A 22,221-nucleotide genomic window follows, 5' to 3' on the forward strand; every position below is an offset into this window, starting at 1 on the left:
GTAGAGATACTGAACCATGGTAAAGTGAGAGAATATGTACTTAGAAGTGTGGGTTGTCCAAGGATAAGAACATCATTCCTGTATGTCCCACTAAAGTACAGATTCATTTTAGACTAGAAATATTTGAAAAAACACTACCCCAAGCTCTAATTCAAGTTAAAACAAGATTTAATGCTTATTTTCAGTAGTGTTCAAATTGACAAATTCCAAATAAAAGAATTTGGGAACATTATTATTTTATTAATATTATACTGCTTTTCTCTTTTTTGTGTGCTTTTCAAGCTTAATTTTAGGTTGTCCTAATGTTGAAAACCAAATCTCACATGCCCAATGTTGTAGATGTTTTTCCTGCTGCCTTCAGCATATGATTTCTGCCAACTGTCAGGTCCCTTTGCTTCAGCCTGATTTCCTGTCCCCCGACTTAGAAGTTACATTCAAATGCTTCAAAACTATGTCCCCCACACTTAGGTATATATAGGATTGGTGGTGGAATCCCTAGATTATCTTATATTTCTCTATTCACTAATATTACCTATGAGTTGAGAGGCTATCAGGAGGCTTCAATTGAGGGGAAAGTAAAAGGATTGTTTATAATGTTCCTATATCCCATTCAAAATTTTAATAAAAAGATTTATCATCATATAAAACCCTCCCCATTAATTGGAAAAATACTTATTTCTTCCAGTTGTTTCCCCTAATTGGGTGTGATCTGTTCCTTTATTTCTTAATGTGTCTATTCCATACTGCACAGCTGATAGACTGATGATGCTAATTTCCTCTTGTTTCCTTTAATGATTAACTAGGCTAATACTCATGTTCCCTTGTTGATTTAAAGCCTGTAGTTTCTGTGTTTGTTTCTCTGGCTCTCCTAATTCTGTTTCAGGAGAAAACACAGTAAACTTTCTCTCACTTTTTTTCCTAGTGAAGCAGAAGTGTGATCTTCAATCTAGGATTTGACAAATTTTGTTTGTGTGTAACTCAGGTAAAATAGATACTTGGTAAAAATAAGTGTATTATCATAACCTGGTAAGAGAACAGAGTAACAAATAAATTTAAAAGGACAAGTTTTTGGCTTTCTTTTCCTCTCTTGGAATGATATACCTTGATTAGCATACTTGATGTCATCTGTTTTCATTCTGTTTCAGAAAAAGGTAACATATCTTGACCACCTGACACAGAAATTACTTATCTCCATTCTGTATTGTTAATTATCTCTTCTACATCTTGAGTATCTGTGGTTCAGGTGGAATAGTGTCTTTCTGTCTCTCTCTCTCTCTCTCCCTCTCCCCCAACAGCTTTATTATTAAAGTATAATTGATGTACAATAAACTGCACATACTTAACGTGGTAGATACCATTTGGTGAGTGTTGATACATGTATACACTCCTGAAACCATCACCACAGTCTAGATAATGAACATATCTGTCACCCTGAAAGTTTGCTCAAGCCCTTTTGTAATCCATCATCCACCTGTCCCTCCCTCCTCTCCCCATCCCCAGGCAACCACGTTCTGTCATGATACATCAGTTTATATTTTCTAGAATTTTACATAAATGGAACCATACAGTGTTACTCTTTTTTTGTCTGGCTTTTTTCAACATAACTTTTTTAAGATTAGCCATATTATTGTGTCTATCAGTAGTTCATTTCTTTTTATTGTTGGGTAGTATTCCATTGTATGTATATACAATGCTTTATCATTCACTTATTGATAGATATTTGGGATGGAATGTATTTTTTAAAATAAATTAGAACTCCGGGGAATTTTTATTTTCTTTGTTCGACTAGCTTTTTCCCAGAGACATGCCAAGAAAGGTGAAGAACGGACCTACTTGAAATGGTAGTTTGCTCTGTCCTAAATTGACTTTCAATGATCTGTTTCACTCTCTCGTATCTTTGGCAGGCTTTGGTGTTAAGATGTTGAGTACTGCCAACATGAAAAGCAGTCAGTATATTCCCGTGCATGGCAAACAGATACGTGGACTGGCTTTCAGCGGTCGATCCAAAGGCTTACTTCTCTCTGCTTCCCTGGACAACACTATTAAACTGACCAGGTGAGTGCTTTGTGGGGAAGATGGGCCCTGGGTTGCCTAGGGTTGAATAGTGTGGGAATTAGTTATCTGTGTTATGATGACCTTGGCTTTTGTGGGGGTGGGATGGGAGATGTGTAAGGCATTGTCTTCTCAGATCCAGCTTCATTGATTTTAAAATGTATTGCTTTAAAAAGTGGACACATCTGGTGACAAAACAGAACGTGTGGTGTTCCATTTCTTAAAAATTATATATGTTACAAAATATATCTTAAGTCATGCAGATGAGAGTAACACCCTAGAGTTGGTAGAATGACAATATGGAGGGAGCCTTGGTACTGACACCATGGAGTCACCATACTAGCTTGGGACTGCTTATTCCTTGTCTGTTCCCGGATCGTTGTACCTAACAGAAATGCCTACCAGGAACTCATTGTCCTGGGTGCCATGATGACTGCTCTCATCAGTAACCCTCAGTTACTACATTTTATCTTTCACATGCTCTGCAAGTACCCTGCACCAGATCTGAGTGTGCTCCATGCCTTTATCTTTTAGAAAGTAGTTCTAACCCACGCACCTATGGCCACCTAATCTACGACAAAGGAGGCAAGAATATACAATGGAGAAAAGACAGCCTCTTCAATAAGTGTTGCTGGGAAAACTGGACAGCTACATGTAAAAGAATGAAATTAGAACACTCCCTAATACCATACACAAAAATAAACTCAAAATGGATTAAAGACTTAAATTAAGGCCAGACACTTTAAAACTCTTAGAGGAAAACATAGGCAGAGGACTACCCTGGGGGTGCATAAGAATATGCCTGCCAATGCAGGGGATACGGGTTTGAGCCGTGGTCCAGGAAGATCCCACATGCCATGGAGCAGCTAAGCCCGTGTGCCACAACTAATGAGCCTGCGCTCTAGAGTGCGCAAGCCACGTCTACTGAGCCCGCATGCCACAACTACTGAGCCCGCATGCCACAACTACTGAGCCTGCATGCCACAACTACTGAGCCCGCACAACTAGAGCCTGTGCTCCGCAACAAGAAAAGCCAACGCAATGAGAAGCCCGCGCACCACAACAAAGAGTAGCCCCTGCTCGCCACAACTAGAGAAAGCCCATGTGCAGCAACGAACCCCAATGCAGCCAAAAATAAATAAATAAATTTATTTTTTTAAAAAAACATAGGCAGAACACTCTTTGACATAAATCACAGCAAGATCTTTTTTGACCCACCGCCTAGAGTAATGAGAATAAAAACAAACAAAAGGGACTTAATTAAACTTAAAAGCTTTTGTACAGCAAAGGAAACTATAAACAAGACAAAAAGACAACCCTCAGAATGGGAGAAAATATTTGCAAATGAAGCAACTGACAAAGGATTAATCTCCAAAATATACAAACAGCTCATGCAGCTCAATATCAAAAAAACAAATAACCCAGTCAAAAAATGAGCGGAAGACCTGAGTAGACATTTCTCCAAAGAAGACATACAGATAGATGGCCAACAAACCATGAAAAGATGCTCAACATCACTAATTATTAGAGAAATGCAAATCAAAACTATAATGCAGTATCACCTCACACTGGTCAAAATGGCCATCATCAAAAAATCTACAAACAGTAAATGCTGGAGAGGGTGTGGAGAAAAGGGAACCCTCCTGCACTGTTGGTGGGAATGTAAATTGATACAGCCACTATGGAGAACAGTATGGAGGTTCCTTAAAACACTAAAAATAGAACTACCATATGACCCAGCAATCCCACTATTGGGCATAACACCCAGAGGAAACCATAATTCAAAAAGACACATGCTGGGGACTTCCCTGGTGGCGCAGTGGTTAAGAATCCACCTGCCAATGCAGGGGACACGGGTTCGAGCCCTAGTCCGGGAAGATCCCACATGCCGTGGAGCAACTAAGCCCGTGTTGCACAACTACTGAGCCTGTGCTCTAGAGCCCGCGAGCCACAACTGCTGAGCCCACATGCCACAACTACTGAAGCCCGCACACCTAGAGCCTGTGCTCCACAACAAGAGAAGCCACTGCAATGAGAAGCCAGCGCACCGCAACAAAGAGTAGTCCCCGCTCAGTGCAACTAGAGAAAGCCCGCACACAGCAACGAAGACCCAATGCCGCCAAAAAATAAATAAATAAATAAATAAATTTATTTTAAAAAAAAACAAACACATGCACTCCAGTGTTCATTGCAGCTCTGTTTACAGTAGCCAGGACACGGAAGCAACCTAAATGTCCATCAACAGAGGAATGGATAAAGAAGATGTACGTATATACAATGGAATATTACTCAGCCATAAAAAGAAACGAAATTGGGTCATTTGTAGAGATGTGGATGGACCTAGAGAGTGTCATGCAGAGTGAAGTAAGTCAGAAAGAGAACAACAAATATATTAATGCATATATGTGGAATCTAGAAAAATGGTATAGATGATCTTATTTGCAAAGCAGGAATAGAGACACAGACATAGAGAACAAATGTATGGATACCAAGGGGGAAAAGAAGGGGGTGGGAGGAATTGGGAGATTGGGATTGACATATATACACTATTGCTATTATGTATAAAATAGGTAACTAATGAGAACCTACTCTATAGCACAGGGAACTCTACTTAGTGCTCTCTGGTGACCTAAGTGGGAAGGAAATCCAAAAAAGAAGGTATCTATGTATATGTATAGCTGATTCATTTTGCTGTACGGTAGAAACTAACACAAGTTTGTAAAGCAACTGTACTCCAATAAAAATTAATTAAAAAAAAAAAAGTAGTTCTGATTAGATGTCTCTTAGTTGGCTTCTTATTTAATTTCTCCAGCTAAATCTGAGGGACATCATGATGCCTGCTCCAGGCCTGATATACCTTTTGACTTTTCAAGAATGCCTCAGCTTAATTTTACCCCCAAAATCAATGTACCATTATGTTTTATGTGTATCTATGTGCTATGACTTATTTTAGTAATGTTGAAAATTAGGGGGAGAAAAAAAGGTTAAATAGCAACGTGTTATTAATGACTACCTCTGGATGATTGGATTATAATTTATTTTTATTTTTCTTATATGTATTTTCTAGTTTTTCAGTATTAAATATTGATTACCTGTGTAATAGGTAGCTATGGAGAAAGTAATAGGGGTAGAGTAGGGAATGTACTGTTTATCTGTCCCTTTAACTTATTCTTTTACTTCCTTACAGCTCAGGAGGAAAACCTGTCCCCCAAAACAAATATTTTGGAATTAAAAGGAGTTATCTGGGCAGTCCCTAGGGGAAATTGGGAATCCAGATAGTTTTGGTGTGTGGTTATGTTCTTAAAGGATCATCATTAAAATGATAATCTTTACATCTTTCTTCTGTATTTGATTTTTGTAATGCATAGTTGTAAAAGTCTTTTTTAACTCCACAGCCTGGAGACAAATACTGTGGTCCAGACTTATAATACTGGACGTCCTGTCTGGAGCTGCTGCTGGTGTCTTGATGAAAACAATTACATGTATGCTGGATTGGTCAACGGTTCAATTCTGTTGTATGACCTTCGAAACACAAGCTTTCATATCCAGGAGTTAGTACCTCAGAAAGCTAGGTAGGGAGCCACCTGTAGGTAACAGCTTTCTCTTAGACTGTGATTGTATTAATCCTGTCTTTTGAGAGTGTTTCACAGTTGATCAGAATTCCTAACAGAGGGCATTTCTTTGAGTCCACTGATCTATTCTCACTTCAGAATCAGTAAGATCCTTAGAGTTTGTGTTCATGATAGTTCATATGGTAGAAAGTTCTGGTACCAAATATAACCAGATTGACCCAACATGCCAAAATGAAATCAGATATGTGTTCAGAGCCCAGCTCCACCATTTATGAGCTGTGTGACCTTGGTCACATTTCTTGGCCTGTTATGAGCTTCATCTGTGAAATGTGGTTAGCACCGTCTTGCTTTAATAGACACACATGTCTAACACGTAGGAAGAGATCAGTAAAGAGCAGCCCAATAAAAAGTGATTTAAAACTTCCCTAATCCACAGCTGGACCACCTTGGTCTAAGGATACCATATTACTATGATTTATCCATTTATAATCCAGTTATAGAGTTGGGAGGTTTGTGAAGTTGGCCCAGGTTCTGAGGATGGGTAGCCACCAGCACCACTTTGGCTCTTCAGAGTGTACAAAAAGGGGGGTAGAGCAATCTAAACATAAAGATATCACTATAGTAATAATTGTTTACTGAAACCTAGCCTCAACACTGGGTTTTCGTTTCATTTGGGTTGAGTGGAATCGTTCTTCAGTGATGTGGTTCATGGGCCTGAAGGTGACTGATATAAGTTTATACAAATTCGAACTTCAGGCAAACAAGGTGACTGCCGTCTATGTAGAGGATCCACGTAGACAATAAAATACAGCAAATAGCAAGGGAAGAATATGTATTTGTTTTTGTTTTAGTTTGCTTAGGTTAGCTTCGTTATGACAAGGAAATGAAACAAAGCAGGCAACGTGATCACTTTGGCAGCTTCAGCAGAAACGAGTTCATAGGAACATAGTCTGTAGGCTAATATTTCTGAGAGAACTCTTGGCATGCAGTCTGGGTCATATGATTGCAGAAAGACATTTAGAAAATCTCTAAAGAAACAATCCTGTTTCTGAATTAAAATGTAGTTGCTTTAGGCTGTTTTTTTTGTTTGTTTGTTTGTTTTTTGGCCGTGCCACACAGCTTATGGGATCTTAGTTCCCTGACCAGTGGTCGAACCTGGGCCCACAGCAGTGAAAGCACAGATTCCTAACCACTGGACCACCAGGGAATTCCCTAGGCTGGATTTTAATTGAGGGGGTCTGTCAACTACAGCTTGGAAGCTTTAGTTTATTAGATGTATAAGCTGAATTTCCTTCCTGACTTTTCTTGTGTATGTGGCTAACCCCATTTCCAGAAGCTTCACGCCAGTCAGTTCTTGTGTTTGTAATCTTATACTTTTAAATTTCCTAGTCCTTTTTTTTCCCGTTGCTTTTAGAGCATGTGGTGTCCCCTCTGAAACTGAACGTGGAATATTATATGTATGCTCTTTTGTTTCTGCAGAGTGGGTTGGTAGTTTTATCAGCTGTGAGAGGATAGTCACCCTCAGAAGTTTTTTAACCTTTTCTATAGAGTTAGGAAAGTCCTCAAGGGCTCCTGGTAGTGGGGTCTGGAGCAATCCAAGTATTGGAAGGTGAGGCATAATTTCCTTTCTTTCCCTTCAGATGCCCGCTGGTATCCCTGTCATACATACCCAGAGCTGCCTCGGCTGCATTTCCATATGGTGGGGTGTTGGCTGGAAGCTTGGAGAATGCTTCTTTTTGGGAGCTGAAAATGGGCTTTACTCATTGGCCTCACGTGCTGCCCATGGAGCCTGGGGGCTGCATAGACTTTCAGACAGAGAGCAGCACCCGGCACTGTCTTGTGACCTACAGGCCTGGTGAGTGTTGTTGGCATGTCCTCGTGGGACCTGTGGTTTGTTTGGGAGCAGATTGGTAGAGGGGAGAAAAGGAGAGCTTGTCCTAGCCTTCAGGTGGTACTGGTAAGCCCCTCACAGACTAATAGCTCTTGCTACTACAGTGAGGACAGTGGCCCCAGGTTCTTCCACAGAGCCTGCCTCCCTTTTCCTCACTTGTGTGAACTGGGACATATTTGGCCAGGTACTCCCTGGAAGTGAATCAGCCACTTTAGGAGCCCCTATGACTTAAGACAGTAGTGGAATGAGGAGACCTGCTCTTGAAGCCACTGAGCTACCCTTAGATCAGTGTCATGTTTTCTACTTGCCCCTCATTTCACTTAAAAGAAAGGCCCAGATAAGGGGAGTCATGTAAAGAACCCAGACTCTAGGCTATTAGCTGTTCTTCCTTATTTGGGGCCAACACACGTCAGTGAAGAGTAGATGGACAACCGTAGTGGCCCTAGCCAGCTGAACTTCTCATGGCCTCCAGAACCAGGACTGCAACCCTTGATGACCAACTATGCTAAAATTCACAGTTTCTTCCTAGCTGAAAGGTATGAATCTAAATTCCTGATGAGCTATATTGATGGTCAGGCAGATGTTTTGTAAGAGATAGTCATTAAAGTGCTCATACTTCTGCCAGTTGTGGATTGACCTAAGCATTTTAAGTTTTGTTTGAGCTGAGAAGCTGCTTCAGCAGACTCTTCTTTCCCTTTTGGTTTTAGTCATCTAGGTCCTCTATCTCCAAGGATTTGCTATGACTTTAGAAAGCTTGGGATCCCATTTTGTTCTCTAGCTTTTGTTTGCCTCCCAGCAGAACCACTTGTATGTGCTTCCCCTTCTGTAATAATATGCTTTCACTTTATATGTACAGTTCCAGGGATTAATGGGGTCCTGACTGGGGGAAGGAAAAAACCTTGTAGTCAGAACCCTTAAGGAAGACAAAAACCCAAACAGAGGTCTGGCCGGTTACAGTGATTTTCCTAAAAAGGCTAGCTCATTCTCAGAATTGTTTCCTTCATATACAAAAACCTATTGTAGATAACTTGCTTCATCCTAGCCTAGGGTTCTGAATTTCATTTGTGATGTATTATTTTGTTCTTGTTATGTTTGCTCTGTCACTATTCATGATGGTTTGATAAAATTGTGCCCTTTCCACTCAACTAACTGGTAACCAAGTTCATGTACTTGGTTAATTTCTTTGGACCATCCCCATGGATCAATACTGATTTCTCTGTCTCATAGATAAAAATCACAGCACCTTACGAAGTGTACTCATGGAGATGTCCTATAAGCTGGATAATGCTGGAGAGCCAATCTGCTCCTGCCATCCTGTACAAACATTCCGTGGGGGACCCACTTGCAAACTACTGACCAAAAGTGCCATTTTCCAAAATCCAGAGAATGATGGCAGCATCCTGGTGTGTACTGGGGATGAAGTGTCAAATTCTGCCCTGGTGAGTAGTCTGTCAGTTTTTTATACTGACTTATATAAAGCAAAGAGCCAAAGTTCTCCATAATTGCATGTATCTTCATACATGTATATGTGTGGTTGCTTAGTTTATTTTTTACACAAGTCACACTTTATTGATACATACTATTCTATAGTTTGCTCTTTCCTATTTAACTTCCTGTTTTGGATATCTTTCCATACCAATATCTTTAGATTGACCTCACTCTTTTTATGTGAGCTATAGTGTCTCATGGGCCATATTGTGAACCTTTTAAAAAAAGTGCTACTGAAACCTCTATAAAATAATTGATCAGGCATCAGCTTCATCAATTCAGGATGAATTTACAGTGCAGGGGTCAGCCTGTCACCACCTGAATACATTGATCAACCTTTGCATCACTGTAAGTGGGTTAACCAGAAATAATTTGCCTCTTGATGTTAGGCAAAATGAAGCACACGATGCCGTCTGTGTGGTGTCCTTGAACCCATAGAGCAGCACTGTCCAATTATGTCACACTGGCCATGTGAGCACTTGAAAGTAGTTAATGTGAATGAAGAATTTAATTGTAAAATTTTTTTGTAATTTAATTTAAATGTAAAGAGCCTTATGTGGCATACTGTATAACACAGGAAACTCTGCTTAATGCACTGTGGTGACCTAGATGGGAAGGAAATCCAAAAAAGAGGGGATATATGTATATGTATAGCTGATTCATTTTGCTGTACAGTAGAAACTAACACAACATTGTAAAGCATCTATACTACAATAAAAATTAATTTAAAAAAAGCCTTATGTGACTAGTGGCCACCATATTGGATAGCACCACTCTAGAGTCTAATGCTTTCATTTACTGGAATTGCAGTGGGTAGAGGAACAAGTTAAGTAATAGTACAGAAAGCAAACACACAAATCTAGGTTGTGGACATTCTAGGACAACTGATCCTGCTTCCACAACAAGTCAGTGGCAGAAGAAAAAAAAGGGAGGTTGGATCTGCTCTAGGTTAAAAGAGGCTTGGGACTTCCCTGGCAGTCCAGTGGTTAAGACTCTGTGCTTCCACTGCAGGGGGTATGGGTTCTATCCCTGGTTGGGGAATTAAGATCCTGCATGCCATGTGGTGTGGCCAAAAAAAAAGAGGCTTATTTAAATTTATGACTATTGGACTTCCCTGGTGGTCCAGTGGTTAAGAATCTGCCTGCCAATGCAGGGGACACGGGTTTGATCCCTGGTCCAGGAAGATCCCACGTGCCGTGGGGCAACTAAGCCCTTGCGCCACAACTACTGAGCCCACACTCTGGGGCCTGCGTGCCGCCACCACTGAGCCCTCGTGCTGCAACTACTGAAGTCCGTGCGCCTAGAGCCCATGCTTCACAACAAGAGAAGCCACCGCAATGAGAAGCCTGCGCACCGCAATGAAGAGCAGCCCCCGCTCGCAGCAACAAAGACCCAGGGCAGCCAAAAAAAAAACAAACAAACATTTATGACTACCAAGTATAATGTGGACCTTACTTGGATCCTGATTCAAACAAACCAAATATAAAAAGACTATCAGAAAGTTTTTATTATGCACTAGGTATTAGAGAATACTATAAATTATTGTTTATTTTGTTAGGCATAGTGACACTGAGGTGTAAGAAAATGTCTTTTTTTTTTTTGGCTGCGTTGGGTCTTTGTTGCTGCACACGGGCTTTCTCTAGTTGTGGCGAGCGGGTGCTACTCTTCATTGCGGTGTGCAGGCTTCTCATTACAGTGTTACAGTGGCTTCTCTTGTGGAGCACGGGCTCTAGGCGTGCGGGCTTCAGTAGCTGTGGCACGCGGGCTCGGTATTTGTGGTGCACGGGCTTAGTTGCTCAGCAGCATGTGGGATCTTCCCAGACCAGGGCTCGAACCCGTGTCCCCTGCATTGGCAGGTGGATTCTTAACCACTGCGCTACCAGGGAAGTCCCAAGAAAATGTCTTTTTTTAGAGATGTATACTTATGTATATAAGGGTAAAATGACATGATGTCACCAAAGAAAAAAATAAAATCAATAAAGCAGGTATGGTAAAAGCTTAGTAATCTGGGTGATGGATGGCTCATTGTACTATTGTACTTTTTATTACTTTAATTTTTTTTTCCACAATAAAAAATTTTTTTAAAGGAGAAGAAAGCACCAGTTAGAATATAGGTTCCATGAGGGCAGAGACAGGGACTTTTTGTCTTGTTGACCTTCTTTCCCTAAAAGAGTTCTTGGCACATAGATTGAAGCGGTGAATACTAGGCTTGATTTTCAGATCCACTCACAGGTAGACTAATTGCTGATTATAGTAGGTGAGGCCATACGTGACCTATGTCAGGTGTGTTGGCTTTGTGCAACCTTGTGAAGGTTAGGGACAGTCTGTTTTGCTCCCCAGGCAATGCTGTCTCTGCGGTGCTTTCAAAGTTGTGTGATGATAAAGAATGCAAGTCCCTAGCTGAATTGAAGGGACCTAGCTGACCTTTGTCTCTGCTTTTCTTTTTTAGCTGTGGGATGCTGGCAGTGGCTCATTGCTGCAGGAACTGCAGGCTGATCAGCCTGTCTTGGACATCTGCCCATTTCAGGTGAACCATAACAGCTACTTGGCTACCTTAACGGAGAAGATGGTCCACATCCATAGGTGGGAGTGACCATGGTCTTGAAACTTGTCGGGCATGCTGCTGGTTAATGTTAAATGTTGTTTGTTAGCACCTGGCAGCCCTGAGCAAGATCTGTGCTTATTGTCTGTGGCCTAGAACTTTTGGGATTGTGGTTCCGTTGGGTTAGTATGATTCTAGGACTCCAGGTCAGCAAAGCACTACAGATTGTGTATTTTCAGTGTCCATCAAAAGAGTCAGTGACTGGTACTCCATCACATTATACATTTCTTGGGGGTAAAAGCCTTCATGAATCTTCGTTGAGAATCAATATTTTTGATCAAACTTTCTGCCGTACCTCGGAGAGTATCCTCCCAGAAGTCATTTAGGATATGTGTGTGCACCAAGCATTTCCAGAGGATGTGACATCCCACCAGAGTGGTCTTGTCACTTGAGCTATATGACTTGGGAATGCGTATGTTCCTGAAGGGACTAACCATCTTCCTGATGCTGCTTGGATGCAGCCTGGATGCAAAAGAATCTTTAGTTGAACACAAGAGGGCACTGTAGAATCTTCCAAAGGATTTGATCTATTTCTGACCTTGCGGCCTGATAACCTTTTAGTAACTTGGTCTCATCCCTACAGAAGTGTGTGGTAGAGCACATCTGGTCTGCTTTGTGGCAGGAACAGTAATATTCAGGTGTGCAGTGCTGGGATATTGGTAAACCCAGTGATGGTGGTGGCTGATGAGCTGTAGACCCTTCCCTAATGCCGAGTGTACGGAGTTCGTCACATTGTGGGAGTCAAGGAGAGAGACCAGTTGTTTGAGCAGTGAGGAAGACTCACTTTTTTTTCTAGCCAGCTTAGGATCTCAGGATTGGTTTTATATAAGCCAATGCTTTGAAGGCCACTCTTTGTCCCTCTCACTAGGAAAAGATGAGCCATATGTCAGAGCTCTTACTTGAGTCTTCTAGTATGAGAGATCAGGAGCAAGGGGCTAACCAAGAGAGGCTTACAAAAGAGAAGCTACTCAGACTGCTGTTGAAAGCAAAAGAAGGACTTGTGTTTTCCATTTTGAAAGAGTCTCTCTCTGAATAAAGTCAACCCCTTGGAGTGAGGAGCCATTCTTGAGCGTGTTTAGAATTCCCAGGTTAAATCCTTCCCCCAGGTGAAACTGATGTTTGATTCCAAGTTCCTCTGATTTGCCTCCCTTCCTAACTTTAAAAAAAAGTGTTGGGCTTCCCTGGTGGCGCAGTGGTTGAGAATCTGCCTGCTAATGCAGGGGACACGGGTTCGAGCCCTGGTCTGGGAAGATCCCACATGCCACGGAGCAGCTGGGCCCGTGAGCCACAATTGCTGAGCCTGCGCGTCTGGAGCCTGTGCCCCGCGACGGGAGGGGCTGCGATAGAGAAAGGCCCGCGCACCGCGATGAAGAGCGGTCCCCGCACCGCGATGAAGAGTGGCCCCCGCTTGCCGCAACTGGAGAAAGCCCTCGCACGAACCGAAGACCCAACACAGCCAAAAATAAATAAATAAATAAATAAATAAATAAATAAGAAAATCCTTTTAAAAAAAAAAAAAAAGTGTTGTTAGTAAAACAGTTATTCTCAGGAAGATAATAGTGGTTGGAGGCCTATGTGGTTTGCAGGGAGATGCCCACCAGCTTTCATTTCAGCCCTGGATTGTCCAACTTTGGGAGCTGCACTTTTCTCCAATAGAGGGCTCACTTTATATCTGTTTGCTTTGCCAAAGGCTACTCTGCTAAACTGTTGTCCACAACAGAACATATCTCAAGGTGTGTGCTCCTTGTTTTTGGGAGCAGGATGGCTAACAGTGTGATTTTCTTAAATAATAGGAATTTTATTTTATTTTATGTAGAAGTTTTATCATTTTTATTTTAAAACAGTTCTGACCGGTCAACTCCTGAACTGTTTCCAGCATTTCTCACCAGCAAGGGGTTATTGGCAGTAGATTTCCCCAGAGTTCCACATTCTAGTTGTGCTTTTAAAGAGTGGCCTCCTATTTAAGGACATCTTTCAAAAAGCCAGTTTCCAGAGCCTGGGAAAGAGCCCCCTTTTCTAGAGGAGGTGTTCCTTTTGATATGTTGATGATTAAGAATGACTGCCAGGTCTAGAGCTTCAGTGGCAGAGAAGGATTTGAATGAAAAAGCAGAGCTCATCTGGTTTCAGCCAATTATAACAGAGAGGATGCAAGTGGTCAGGCCCTGGCTGCCTCTGTCTTTGGCAGGGGCAGAACCCAGGGCAGGGTTAGGATTTGACTAATGTTGAAGTACACTCAGCTGATGCTGATTAATCCCCCCAAGTGTAGGAACCAAGGGACTTGTATTACTAGGGAAGTTGGAAGAATCTCATGTCTTACCAATCCTTGCATTCCTCTAGTAAATTTAGATGTTTTAGAAGCAAATTCTTGGGACTGTGACTGATTTCTCCAAAGGAAAAAAACTTTGCCCCTGCCCCCGCTCTCCTCTGCCTGGCAGGAGAGATTACCTCTGTAGACCCAGACTCTGCCCCACCATGTTCCCTCACCCCTGGCTCTAAGTTTGTTTTCCCATTTGAGGGTTTGGAGTTAAGCAGACTCAAAAATATTTTCTTGTTGTATATATCCTTATACCTGCTTTGAAAACCGGACAGTGGGATCTCTGTTCATGTTCTGTGTTTTAATGTTTGTGTTTTATGTTTTAATGTTAATATGAAAATAAAGCATTTACCATGTGTACCTGCTCCTGATGTCTTTTGTCTTTTTTTTTTTGGCTGTGTTGGGTCTTAGTTGCAGCACGCGGGATCTTCATTGCCATGCACAGGCTTCTCTCTAGTTGTGGAGTGCAGGCTTCTCTTTAGTTGTGGCATGCGGGCTCTCTAATTGTGGCGCTCGGGCTCCAGTAGAAGCCCTAGAGTTGGCCATGACCCCAGTTCCTCTCATGAAGGTGGTATCCTGACGAGGTAGAGAGAGTGACAGTACTTAACATCACTAGGCAAACAATATGCCCCTTCCCTCAGTTCACCTGAGTCACTTGCTGCCTGAGTCAAGGAAAGGAAACAAATACATTAGCAGATGCTAACATTTGCTTCTCTGATTAAGACCCCTCCCCCCCCAAAAAAAAAGACGTGAAATTCCTTTAGGAACCATAGTTTGTACAACTTGGCAAATTGTTGTAAGGGAGGTAGAACACCCACACTCCAGAATACTGGGTTCTTCTCTCTGGGTCTTAACAACCCTAGACAAAATAGGGTTCTCACCCTAGACAATCACTGAGATTTCTGTGACAAGTTCAGATCCCTTAGCCGGATAATTTGGAGTGCCTGGAAGTATGTTATTCCATTTTTCATCCCTTTACTCTTGTTGATATTAAGCCACTGCTGTCGTTCCAGCTCAGTAGTCATACTGTTTTGTTTCTTAAAATTAAAAAGTAATCAGAATAGTTCATTTTAGATTTATAATAACAACTTACATTTACTGAGTATGTACCTAATGCTGTGGTATACCTTTTATATGAAAGGAACTTTCAGAGAAGTGAAAGAATTTGCCCAGGTGTGGTGGCCATGAACATGTGCCTTTCAGATCTCCGACCAAGGAGGGCATAATTGACTGCTGTTCCAGCTGCTGAGCTCTGAAATCCACTACTGCATCACAGCAAGGCCGCACTTCCCAAGGGTTGCTCCCAGCCAGTGACTGAGGATGGCAGGGATACTAAGGCAGGCCCATTTCTGGGAGACGCTGAATGCCTGACAGGCAACTTTAGCTTGAGGACTCTCCAATGGTGTTGGCCAAACTTTCTTAGACTTGAACTTCAGTCTAAGTTGTTTCCACCTAACCATCCTTGCTTCCTTCCTCTCTATCTCTACTTCACACAGGGTGAGATCTGTGTATTTGACTGTTCTAATTGCCTCATCTATGTGGAATCATGCAGTATTTGTCTTGTTGTGACTGGCTTATTTCACTTAGCATAATGTCTTTGAAGTTCATCCATGTTGTAGCATGTATCAGAATTTCCTTCCTTTTTAAGACAATGATGTTCCATTGCATGCATATACCACATTTTGCTTATCCATTCATCTGTTGGTGGACACTTGAGTTGTTTCCACATTTTAACTATTATGAATAATGTTGCTATGAACATGGGTGTACAAATATCTCTTTGAGACCCTGCTTTCAATTCTTTTGGGTATATACCCAGAAGTGGAATTGTTGAATCATATGTAATTCTGTTCTTAATTATTTGAGGAACTGCCATACTGTTTTTCCACAGCAGCTGTGCCATTTTACATTCCCACTAACAGTGCATAAGAGTTTCAGTTTCTCCACATCCTCTTCGACTCTTGTTACTTTCCGGGTTTTTTTTTTTGGCGGGGGGGGGGGGTTGTTTGTTTGTTTGACAGTAGCCATTTGAATGGTGTGAGGTGGTATCTCATTGTAGTTTTGATTTGTATTACGTAATGATTAGTGATGTTGAGCATCTTTTCACGTGCTTATTGGCTATTTATACCTTCTTTAGAGAAATGTTTATTCAGATCCCTTGCCCACTTTCATTTATTTATTTATTTTTAAAATTTATTTATTTTATTTATGTATTTTTGGCTGTGTTGGGTCTTCGTTGCTGCACATGGGCTTTCTCTAGTTGCAGCGAGCGAGGGCTACTCTTTGTTGCAATGTGCAGGCTTCTCATTGCAGTGGCTCTAGGTGCGTGGGCTTCAGTAGTTGTGGCACATGGGCTCAGTAGTTGTGGCTCGTGGGCTCGAGTGCAGGCTCAGTAGTTGTGGCACACGGGCTTAGTTGCTCCACGGCATGTGGGATCTTCCCGGACCAGGGCTCGACCCCATGTCCCCTGCATTGGCAGGCAGATTCTTAACCACTGCGCCACCAGGGAAACCCCCCTTGCCCACTTTTAAATTGGGTTGTTTGGTTATTTGTTGATGCCTAATCCCCTTTTGTTTTCTGCTTCCTGGTAGACCTAGATAACACGGGTATGCCAGGAGTGTTCCAGGAAATTTGGTAAGATGGAAATGATTGAGGCCCAAGAATAATAAAGACCAGGTGGCAATGCTTAACTTCCAGAAGCCAGGAGACCACAATTCCATTATTACCAGCAAGATTGAAGAGCTGACTAAGGGGTCTTGACCAGCAGGGAGTTGGGGAGAGAGTTAATAAAAGACAGCATCCCTAGGGGCAAAATAGACACAGCCAATGAGGGTGCTTTTTAACATCTATAATCAAAAAATTCCATAAGAAAAAAAAAAAATTCCATAAGAAAGGAGGGGCACGAGGCTAAAGGTGGTCGTCCCCAAAGGTCATGCTCCTTTGCTCAGTTTCTAGACCTGAGCCAATTTTCAGATCCAGAACCCATTGATGAATAAGTAGTTGGGAGCCTAGGAACAAAGACCCTACAACACCATGCCAAGCATATGGTTCCTTCAGTCTTTCCCCAAAGAGACTCAATGGCCATTTACTTGGGTGACTATACACTGACAAAAGAGAAATAACCAACTATTTGAGGACCATGGGACATTTGGTCCGAGTTGCCATTGATACTCAGACTAAAAGCATCATCATAGGCCCCTGGCCCCTGGGGACCTGGTACTATAAATGGAGTCCTGGCTAGATTATGGCTCACAGTGGCCCCACTGGTTATGTGGACCCATCCAGTGATCATTTCCCCAGTCCCCAAGTATATAACTGGAAATGATCTAGAATAATCTAGACCTAGAAACACTAAATCATTGTGAAAATGATCTGGAAACGTGTTTCTGGCCTGTGGGGTGAGAATTACCATTACAGGGACTTCCCTTGTGGCGCAGTGGTTAAGAATCTGCCTGCCAATGCAGGGGACATGGGTTTGATACCTGGTCTGGGAAGATCCCACGTGCCACGGAGCAGCTAAGCCTGTGCGCCACAACTACTGAGCCTGTGCTCTGGAGCCCACGAGCCACAACTACTGAGCCCAGGCACCACAACTCCTGAGCCCGTGTGCCTAGAGCCCGTGCTCCACAACAAGAGAAGCCACCGCAATGAGAAGCCCGCACACCGCAACGAAGAGTAGCCCCCACTCGTTGCAACTAAAGAAAGCCTGTGCACAGCAACGAAGACCCAACGCAGCCAAAATAAATTAATTAAAAAGAAATACCATTACAGGAAAGGCCAAATGTAAACCTTGGAAACTGCTCTCCAATCACTGGCCAGGATAATAGATTAAAAGCAATGTCGGGAATTCCCCAGCAGTCCAGTGGTTAGGACTCAGCACTTTCACTGCCATGGTCTGGGTTCAGTCCCTGATCGGGGAACTAAGATCCTGCAAGCCGCATGGCGTGACCAAAAAAAACAAAAAAACAATGTCTTACTGGGGGATGGAGGATGGTGGAGATTAGTGCCACCATTAAAACCTACAGGATGCAAGTATGACCCTGAAAGACAGTGGAGAGTGAAAAATATTCCAATGAGTAGAGCTGCAAGCTGTGCCCTAATCTTTCCACTTTGTATGGAAGAAGTGGTTTAAGGTGAGAATATAAACAGATTCCTGGGCAGGGTCCAACAGCCTGGTCTGGGATAGTGGCATGTGGTTGGACTATATGGAGAAGGCACAATGTGTAAAGATTTTTCATTACAGGACAATGCACACCAGAACCTCCACCATTGAAGAGGCATTGAACAATCAAGTAGGCAAAATGACTCGACCAATTGACAGCCATCCTTCAGCCACTGTAGACCTGATATGTTGGGCCCATGAATGGAGTGGCCACGGTGGCAGAGATGGAGGCTACATATGGGCCCAAAGTCTGGCTGGGAGAATGGACTGCCACTTACTAAGGCTGCCTCTTAATGTCCAACCTGTCAGCAACAGAGACCAACACTGAGTCTCTGATATGCCCTTTTCCTAGAGAAGATCAAGTAGCTACTTTGTGGCAAGTCAGATACAATGGGCCTCTTCCTCTTGAAAAGGCCAGCAGTTCTTCCTTATAGGGATAGATACCTATTCTGGATGTGGATTTAACTTTCTTGCTCTCAGGGCTTCTGCCAGCAGAATGCCAGATTGAGGCACAGATTGCTACACAACATAGCATCTGACCCAGGGGACCCACTGTACAGTGAAGGGATTGCAGAAGTGGATCCATGACCATGGGATCTGTTGGTCTTGTCATATACTATCCCATCCAGAAACAGCCAGCTAATAGCATACTGATACTGACCTTCTAAAGACATAGCTGAAGCACTAGCTAAGAAGCAACACTCTGAGAGAATAGGGTGTCATTCTTCAGGATGCAGTGTTAAGAGACCTCTATTGGTGGTGTTTCCCCAGTAGGCAGAATACATGGGTCCAGGAACCAACATGAGGAAACAGGAGTGGCTCCACTTACTGTCACTCCCAATGACCTGGGTGATTTTGTACTTACCATCCCAGCAACCTGGGCTCCACATCATTGAAGGTCCTGGGTTCCTACAGGGGTGCACTTTGCCAGAGGACACAGCAAGGGTCCCACTGAACTATAAATTAGGCTGCTACCAGAGCACTTTGGGACCTTGTGCCCAGGGACCAATAGGTGAGAAGAGGAATCACCATATTGGCAGTGGTAACTAACCCTGATCAAAAGGAGGAAGTAGGGCTGCTTGTACATAATGGGAGCAAAGAGGAATATCCAAGTGGTCCAGTTGGATGCCTTCTGGTGCTCCGTTGCCTCTCTCTAACTAGACAGACACGCAACAATACCACACCAGGATGAAAAGGTTATTATGCCCACGTACCAACACCACCCCAGAAATGAAGGCTTGGGTCACATCCCCAGGTAAGCCACCAAGACTTCTGAGGTGCTAGCTGAGGGTAAAGGAAATTCAGAATGGAGGAAAAAGAGGATGAATACGACTTGCAGCCCTGAGATCACCAGCAATGATGGACATTAGTTTATTTCACTAACCTCCCTCTTCTTTTTTCCCTCTGAAAAAGAGATCCATGGAAACTATAGAGTAGCTGTTCATCAAATTTGTGTAGAGAAATAAATCTATGGGGCACAAGGGATGGAATATGATGGTCATGAAAATTTGCCTCTCAGATGTCCAATTGTGGGGACTGTAATTGACCAGCTGCTGTGCTCTGAAATCCATCGCTGGGTTCACTCTGAGGCCACACTCCCCAAGGGTTCTTCCAGCCAATGACTGAGCATGGCAAGAGATGCTAAAGCAGGCCCATTCCTGTGAGGCTTTAATCCTAATAAGTTTCTTCCACAGCTAATCCTGTCTGGACATTGCTTCTCACAGAACCCAGAATAACCCACCAGGAGGCAAATGTTGGATTAGACAATGAAACCCAGACAGTCCAGGCTGGTTCTTCTAACTACAGTGCTATCCCCAAGGCAGGAAGTACATAGGAGGTGCTCAGAAAAGAACTGCTGAATTATAAATGAATAAATCTAAAAATGGCATGTTGAAAAGGGGTTAATTTTCCTAGGAAGGCTTCAAAAATATTGAGACTTTTGAGCTGAGCATTAAAGGAGAAGAAAAAAAAAATTTTAGGAAGAAAGTGTTAGAACTTCATGGGTCAATGTCATATCTACATCATCTTGAAATTTTGGATATGGCAAAGGTCAGGAGGTGCTTGAGGAAAGAGAGACCACTGATGCAGTCCTGCACTAGAGCAGTAGTTGCCAAGGACTGGCAGGGACCAGTGCTGCCTTGGTTGTTAGGAAAGCATATTCCTGGATTCCATAATCAGAAAAATTTGAAAATTGCTCCAGGTGATTCAGCTGCACAGTGAAGTTTGGGAAAGCATTCCTGTATTTTGGAAGCTGCCATAGTCCTCAAATGGGAAAGATGGTAAGAAGTCAGGGGAGGAAAGTGCTCTGCCCCATCACTTCTTTTCACCTTGCTTGCCCAAACAACGAGAAGAACAATTAGAGGGCTTCAGGGAAGTCACTTCAGCCACTCAGCAGTGGGAGGAGCATCTTGGCCAGTTCAGTAAGCCTTCATTGATTGCCCTCTATGTGCCCAACATCATGCTGAGCACTGAGGGTACTTGTGAGGTGGTTAAAGACTCTATTCGCTCTTGCTTGGAGATTAAACCACACCCCAGCTGATACCTCTCCAGCAGCTTCCCAATGCACTTAGATTTAAGTAGACTTAAACCTAGTGCAATTGTTTTCTGTTTATCCTACGTGTTCTTCATCACTTTATTCCCACCTTTTTGCCTTCTTTTGGATTAATCAAATGCTTTACACTTACACATTCTTGTAGTATTCTTTTAGTGTTTATCCTAGACTCCAGGGCCTAGCAGTTACAATATGCATCCTTCTTTATATGCTATGGGAGTCATATATTTCACTGTTACATATGTTAAAAATCTCTCATTATCGTTGTTTAAAACAATATTAATTGTCCACATATTTACCCTTTCAGTGCTCTTTATTCCTTCCTGCAGTCCTATGCTTCCATCTGGGATCATTTTCCTTCAGCCTAGAGTAGTGCAGACCATCTAGCAATAAATTACCTCACTCTCTCAGCTTTAGTTTGTCAGCAAATGCCTTTTTTAACTATTTAATTTATTTATTTAAATTTATTTGTTTATTTATCTTTGGCTGCTTTGGGTCTTCGTTGCTGCGCACGGGCTTTCTCTAGTTGTGGTGAACGGGGGCTACTCTTCGCCGCAGTGTGCAGGCTTCTCATTGCAGTGGCTTCTCTTGTTGCAGAGCACAGGCTCTAGGCACGCAGGCTTCAGTAGTTGTGGCACGCAGGTTCAGTAGTTGTGGCACACAGGCTTAGTTGCTCCGTGGCATGTGGGATCTTCCCAGACCAGAGCTTGAACCCATGTCCCCTGCACTGGCAGCGGATTCTTAACCATTGTGCCACCAGAGAAGTCCCTGCAAATGTCTTTATTTCACCTTTTTTGAATGGATCTAATTACATTTTTAAAAACTTATTGAGATCAAATTCATGTAACATAAACTCCACTATTTTAACAATTCTAAGTGCACAGTTCAGTGGTTTTTAGTATAATCACAATGTTATGATTGTGATTATCTAACTCATCACCATTATCTGATTCCAGAATATTTCCATATTCCCAAAAGAAATCCCATACTTCTCAGTTCTCCCCTCCTCCCATATCCTGGAAACCATTAATCTACTTCTGTCTCTATGGATTTGCCTATTCTGGATATTTCATATGAATGTAATCCTACAACTGGTGGCTTTTTGTCTCTGGTTTCTTTCACTTAGTATTATGTTTTCAAGGTTCATCCATGTTGTAGCGTGTATCAATACTTCATTACTTTTTTTTTTTTTTTTTTGGCCGTGCCGCACGGCATTTGGGATCTTAGTTCCCCAACCAGGGATGGAACCTGTTCCCCCTGCAGTGGAAGCACAGAGTCTTAACCACTGGACCACCAGGGAAGTCCCTAGTACTTCATTTCTGAAGTACAATTTCCCTGGGTGTAGAATTCTAGGTTAGCAACATTTTTTTTTTCTTTTGGTATTTAAATTATGTCATTCTACTGTTTTCTGGCTTTCATAGTTTCTTAATGAAAAATCAGATATGCCTGTTATTGGTCCTTTGAAGATAATACATCTTTGTCTGCTTTTAAGATTTTCTCTTTCTCTCTTTGATTGTCACCAGTTTTACAATGACATGCCAAGGCTGTCTGTGAACAAGGATGTGGGCTCTCACTGGACAGTGAATCTG

General features: G+C 42.5%; 1 protein-coding gene across 4 annotated transcripts in view; it reads left to right on the forward strand.

Annotated features, from left to right (window-relative positions):
• Positions 1-14,284, forward strand: part of RFWD3 (ring finger and WD repeat domain 3) — a 42,805-nt gene extending 28,521 nt beyond the window's left edge. For 3 of the 4 annotated variants that reach the window (XM_007198267.2, XM_057534431.1, XM_057534430.1), the window contains exons 9-13: positions 1,905-2,055; positions 5,448-5,624; positions 7,265-7,479; positions 8,743-8,954; positions 11,453-14,284. In XM_007198267.2, coding sequence (XP_007198329.2) covers positions 1,905-2,055; positions 5,448-5,624; positions 7,265-7,479; positions 8,743-8,954; positions 11,453-11,596 — 899 coding nt within the window. In that variant the 3' untranslated portion in view covers positions 11,597-14,284. The remainder of the gene's footprint in view (positions 1-1,904; positions 2,056-5,447; positions 5,625-7,264; positions 7,480-8,742; positions 8,955-11,452) is intronic. The other variant, XM_057534432.1, reaches the window with a different exon arrangement.
• Positions 14,285-22,221: the final 7,937 nt, after the last annotated feature.

The sequence above is a fragment of the Balaenoptera acutorostrata genome, chromosome 19 (genome assembly GCF_949987535.1).
Source record: "Balaenoptera acutorostrata chromosome 19, mBalAcu1.1, whole genome shotgun sequence".
Lineage (NCBI taxonomy): Eukaryota > Metazoa > Chordata > Mammalia > Artiodactyla > Balaenopteridae > Balaenoptera > Balaenoptera acutorostrata.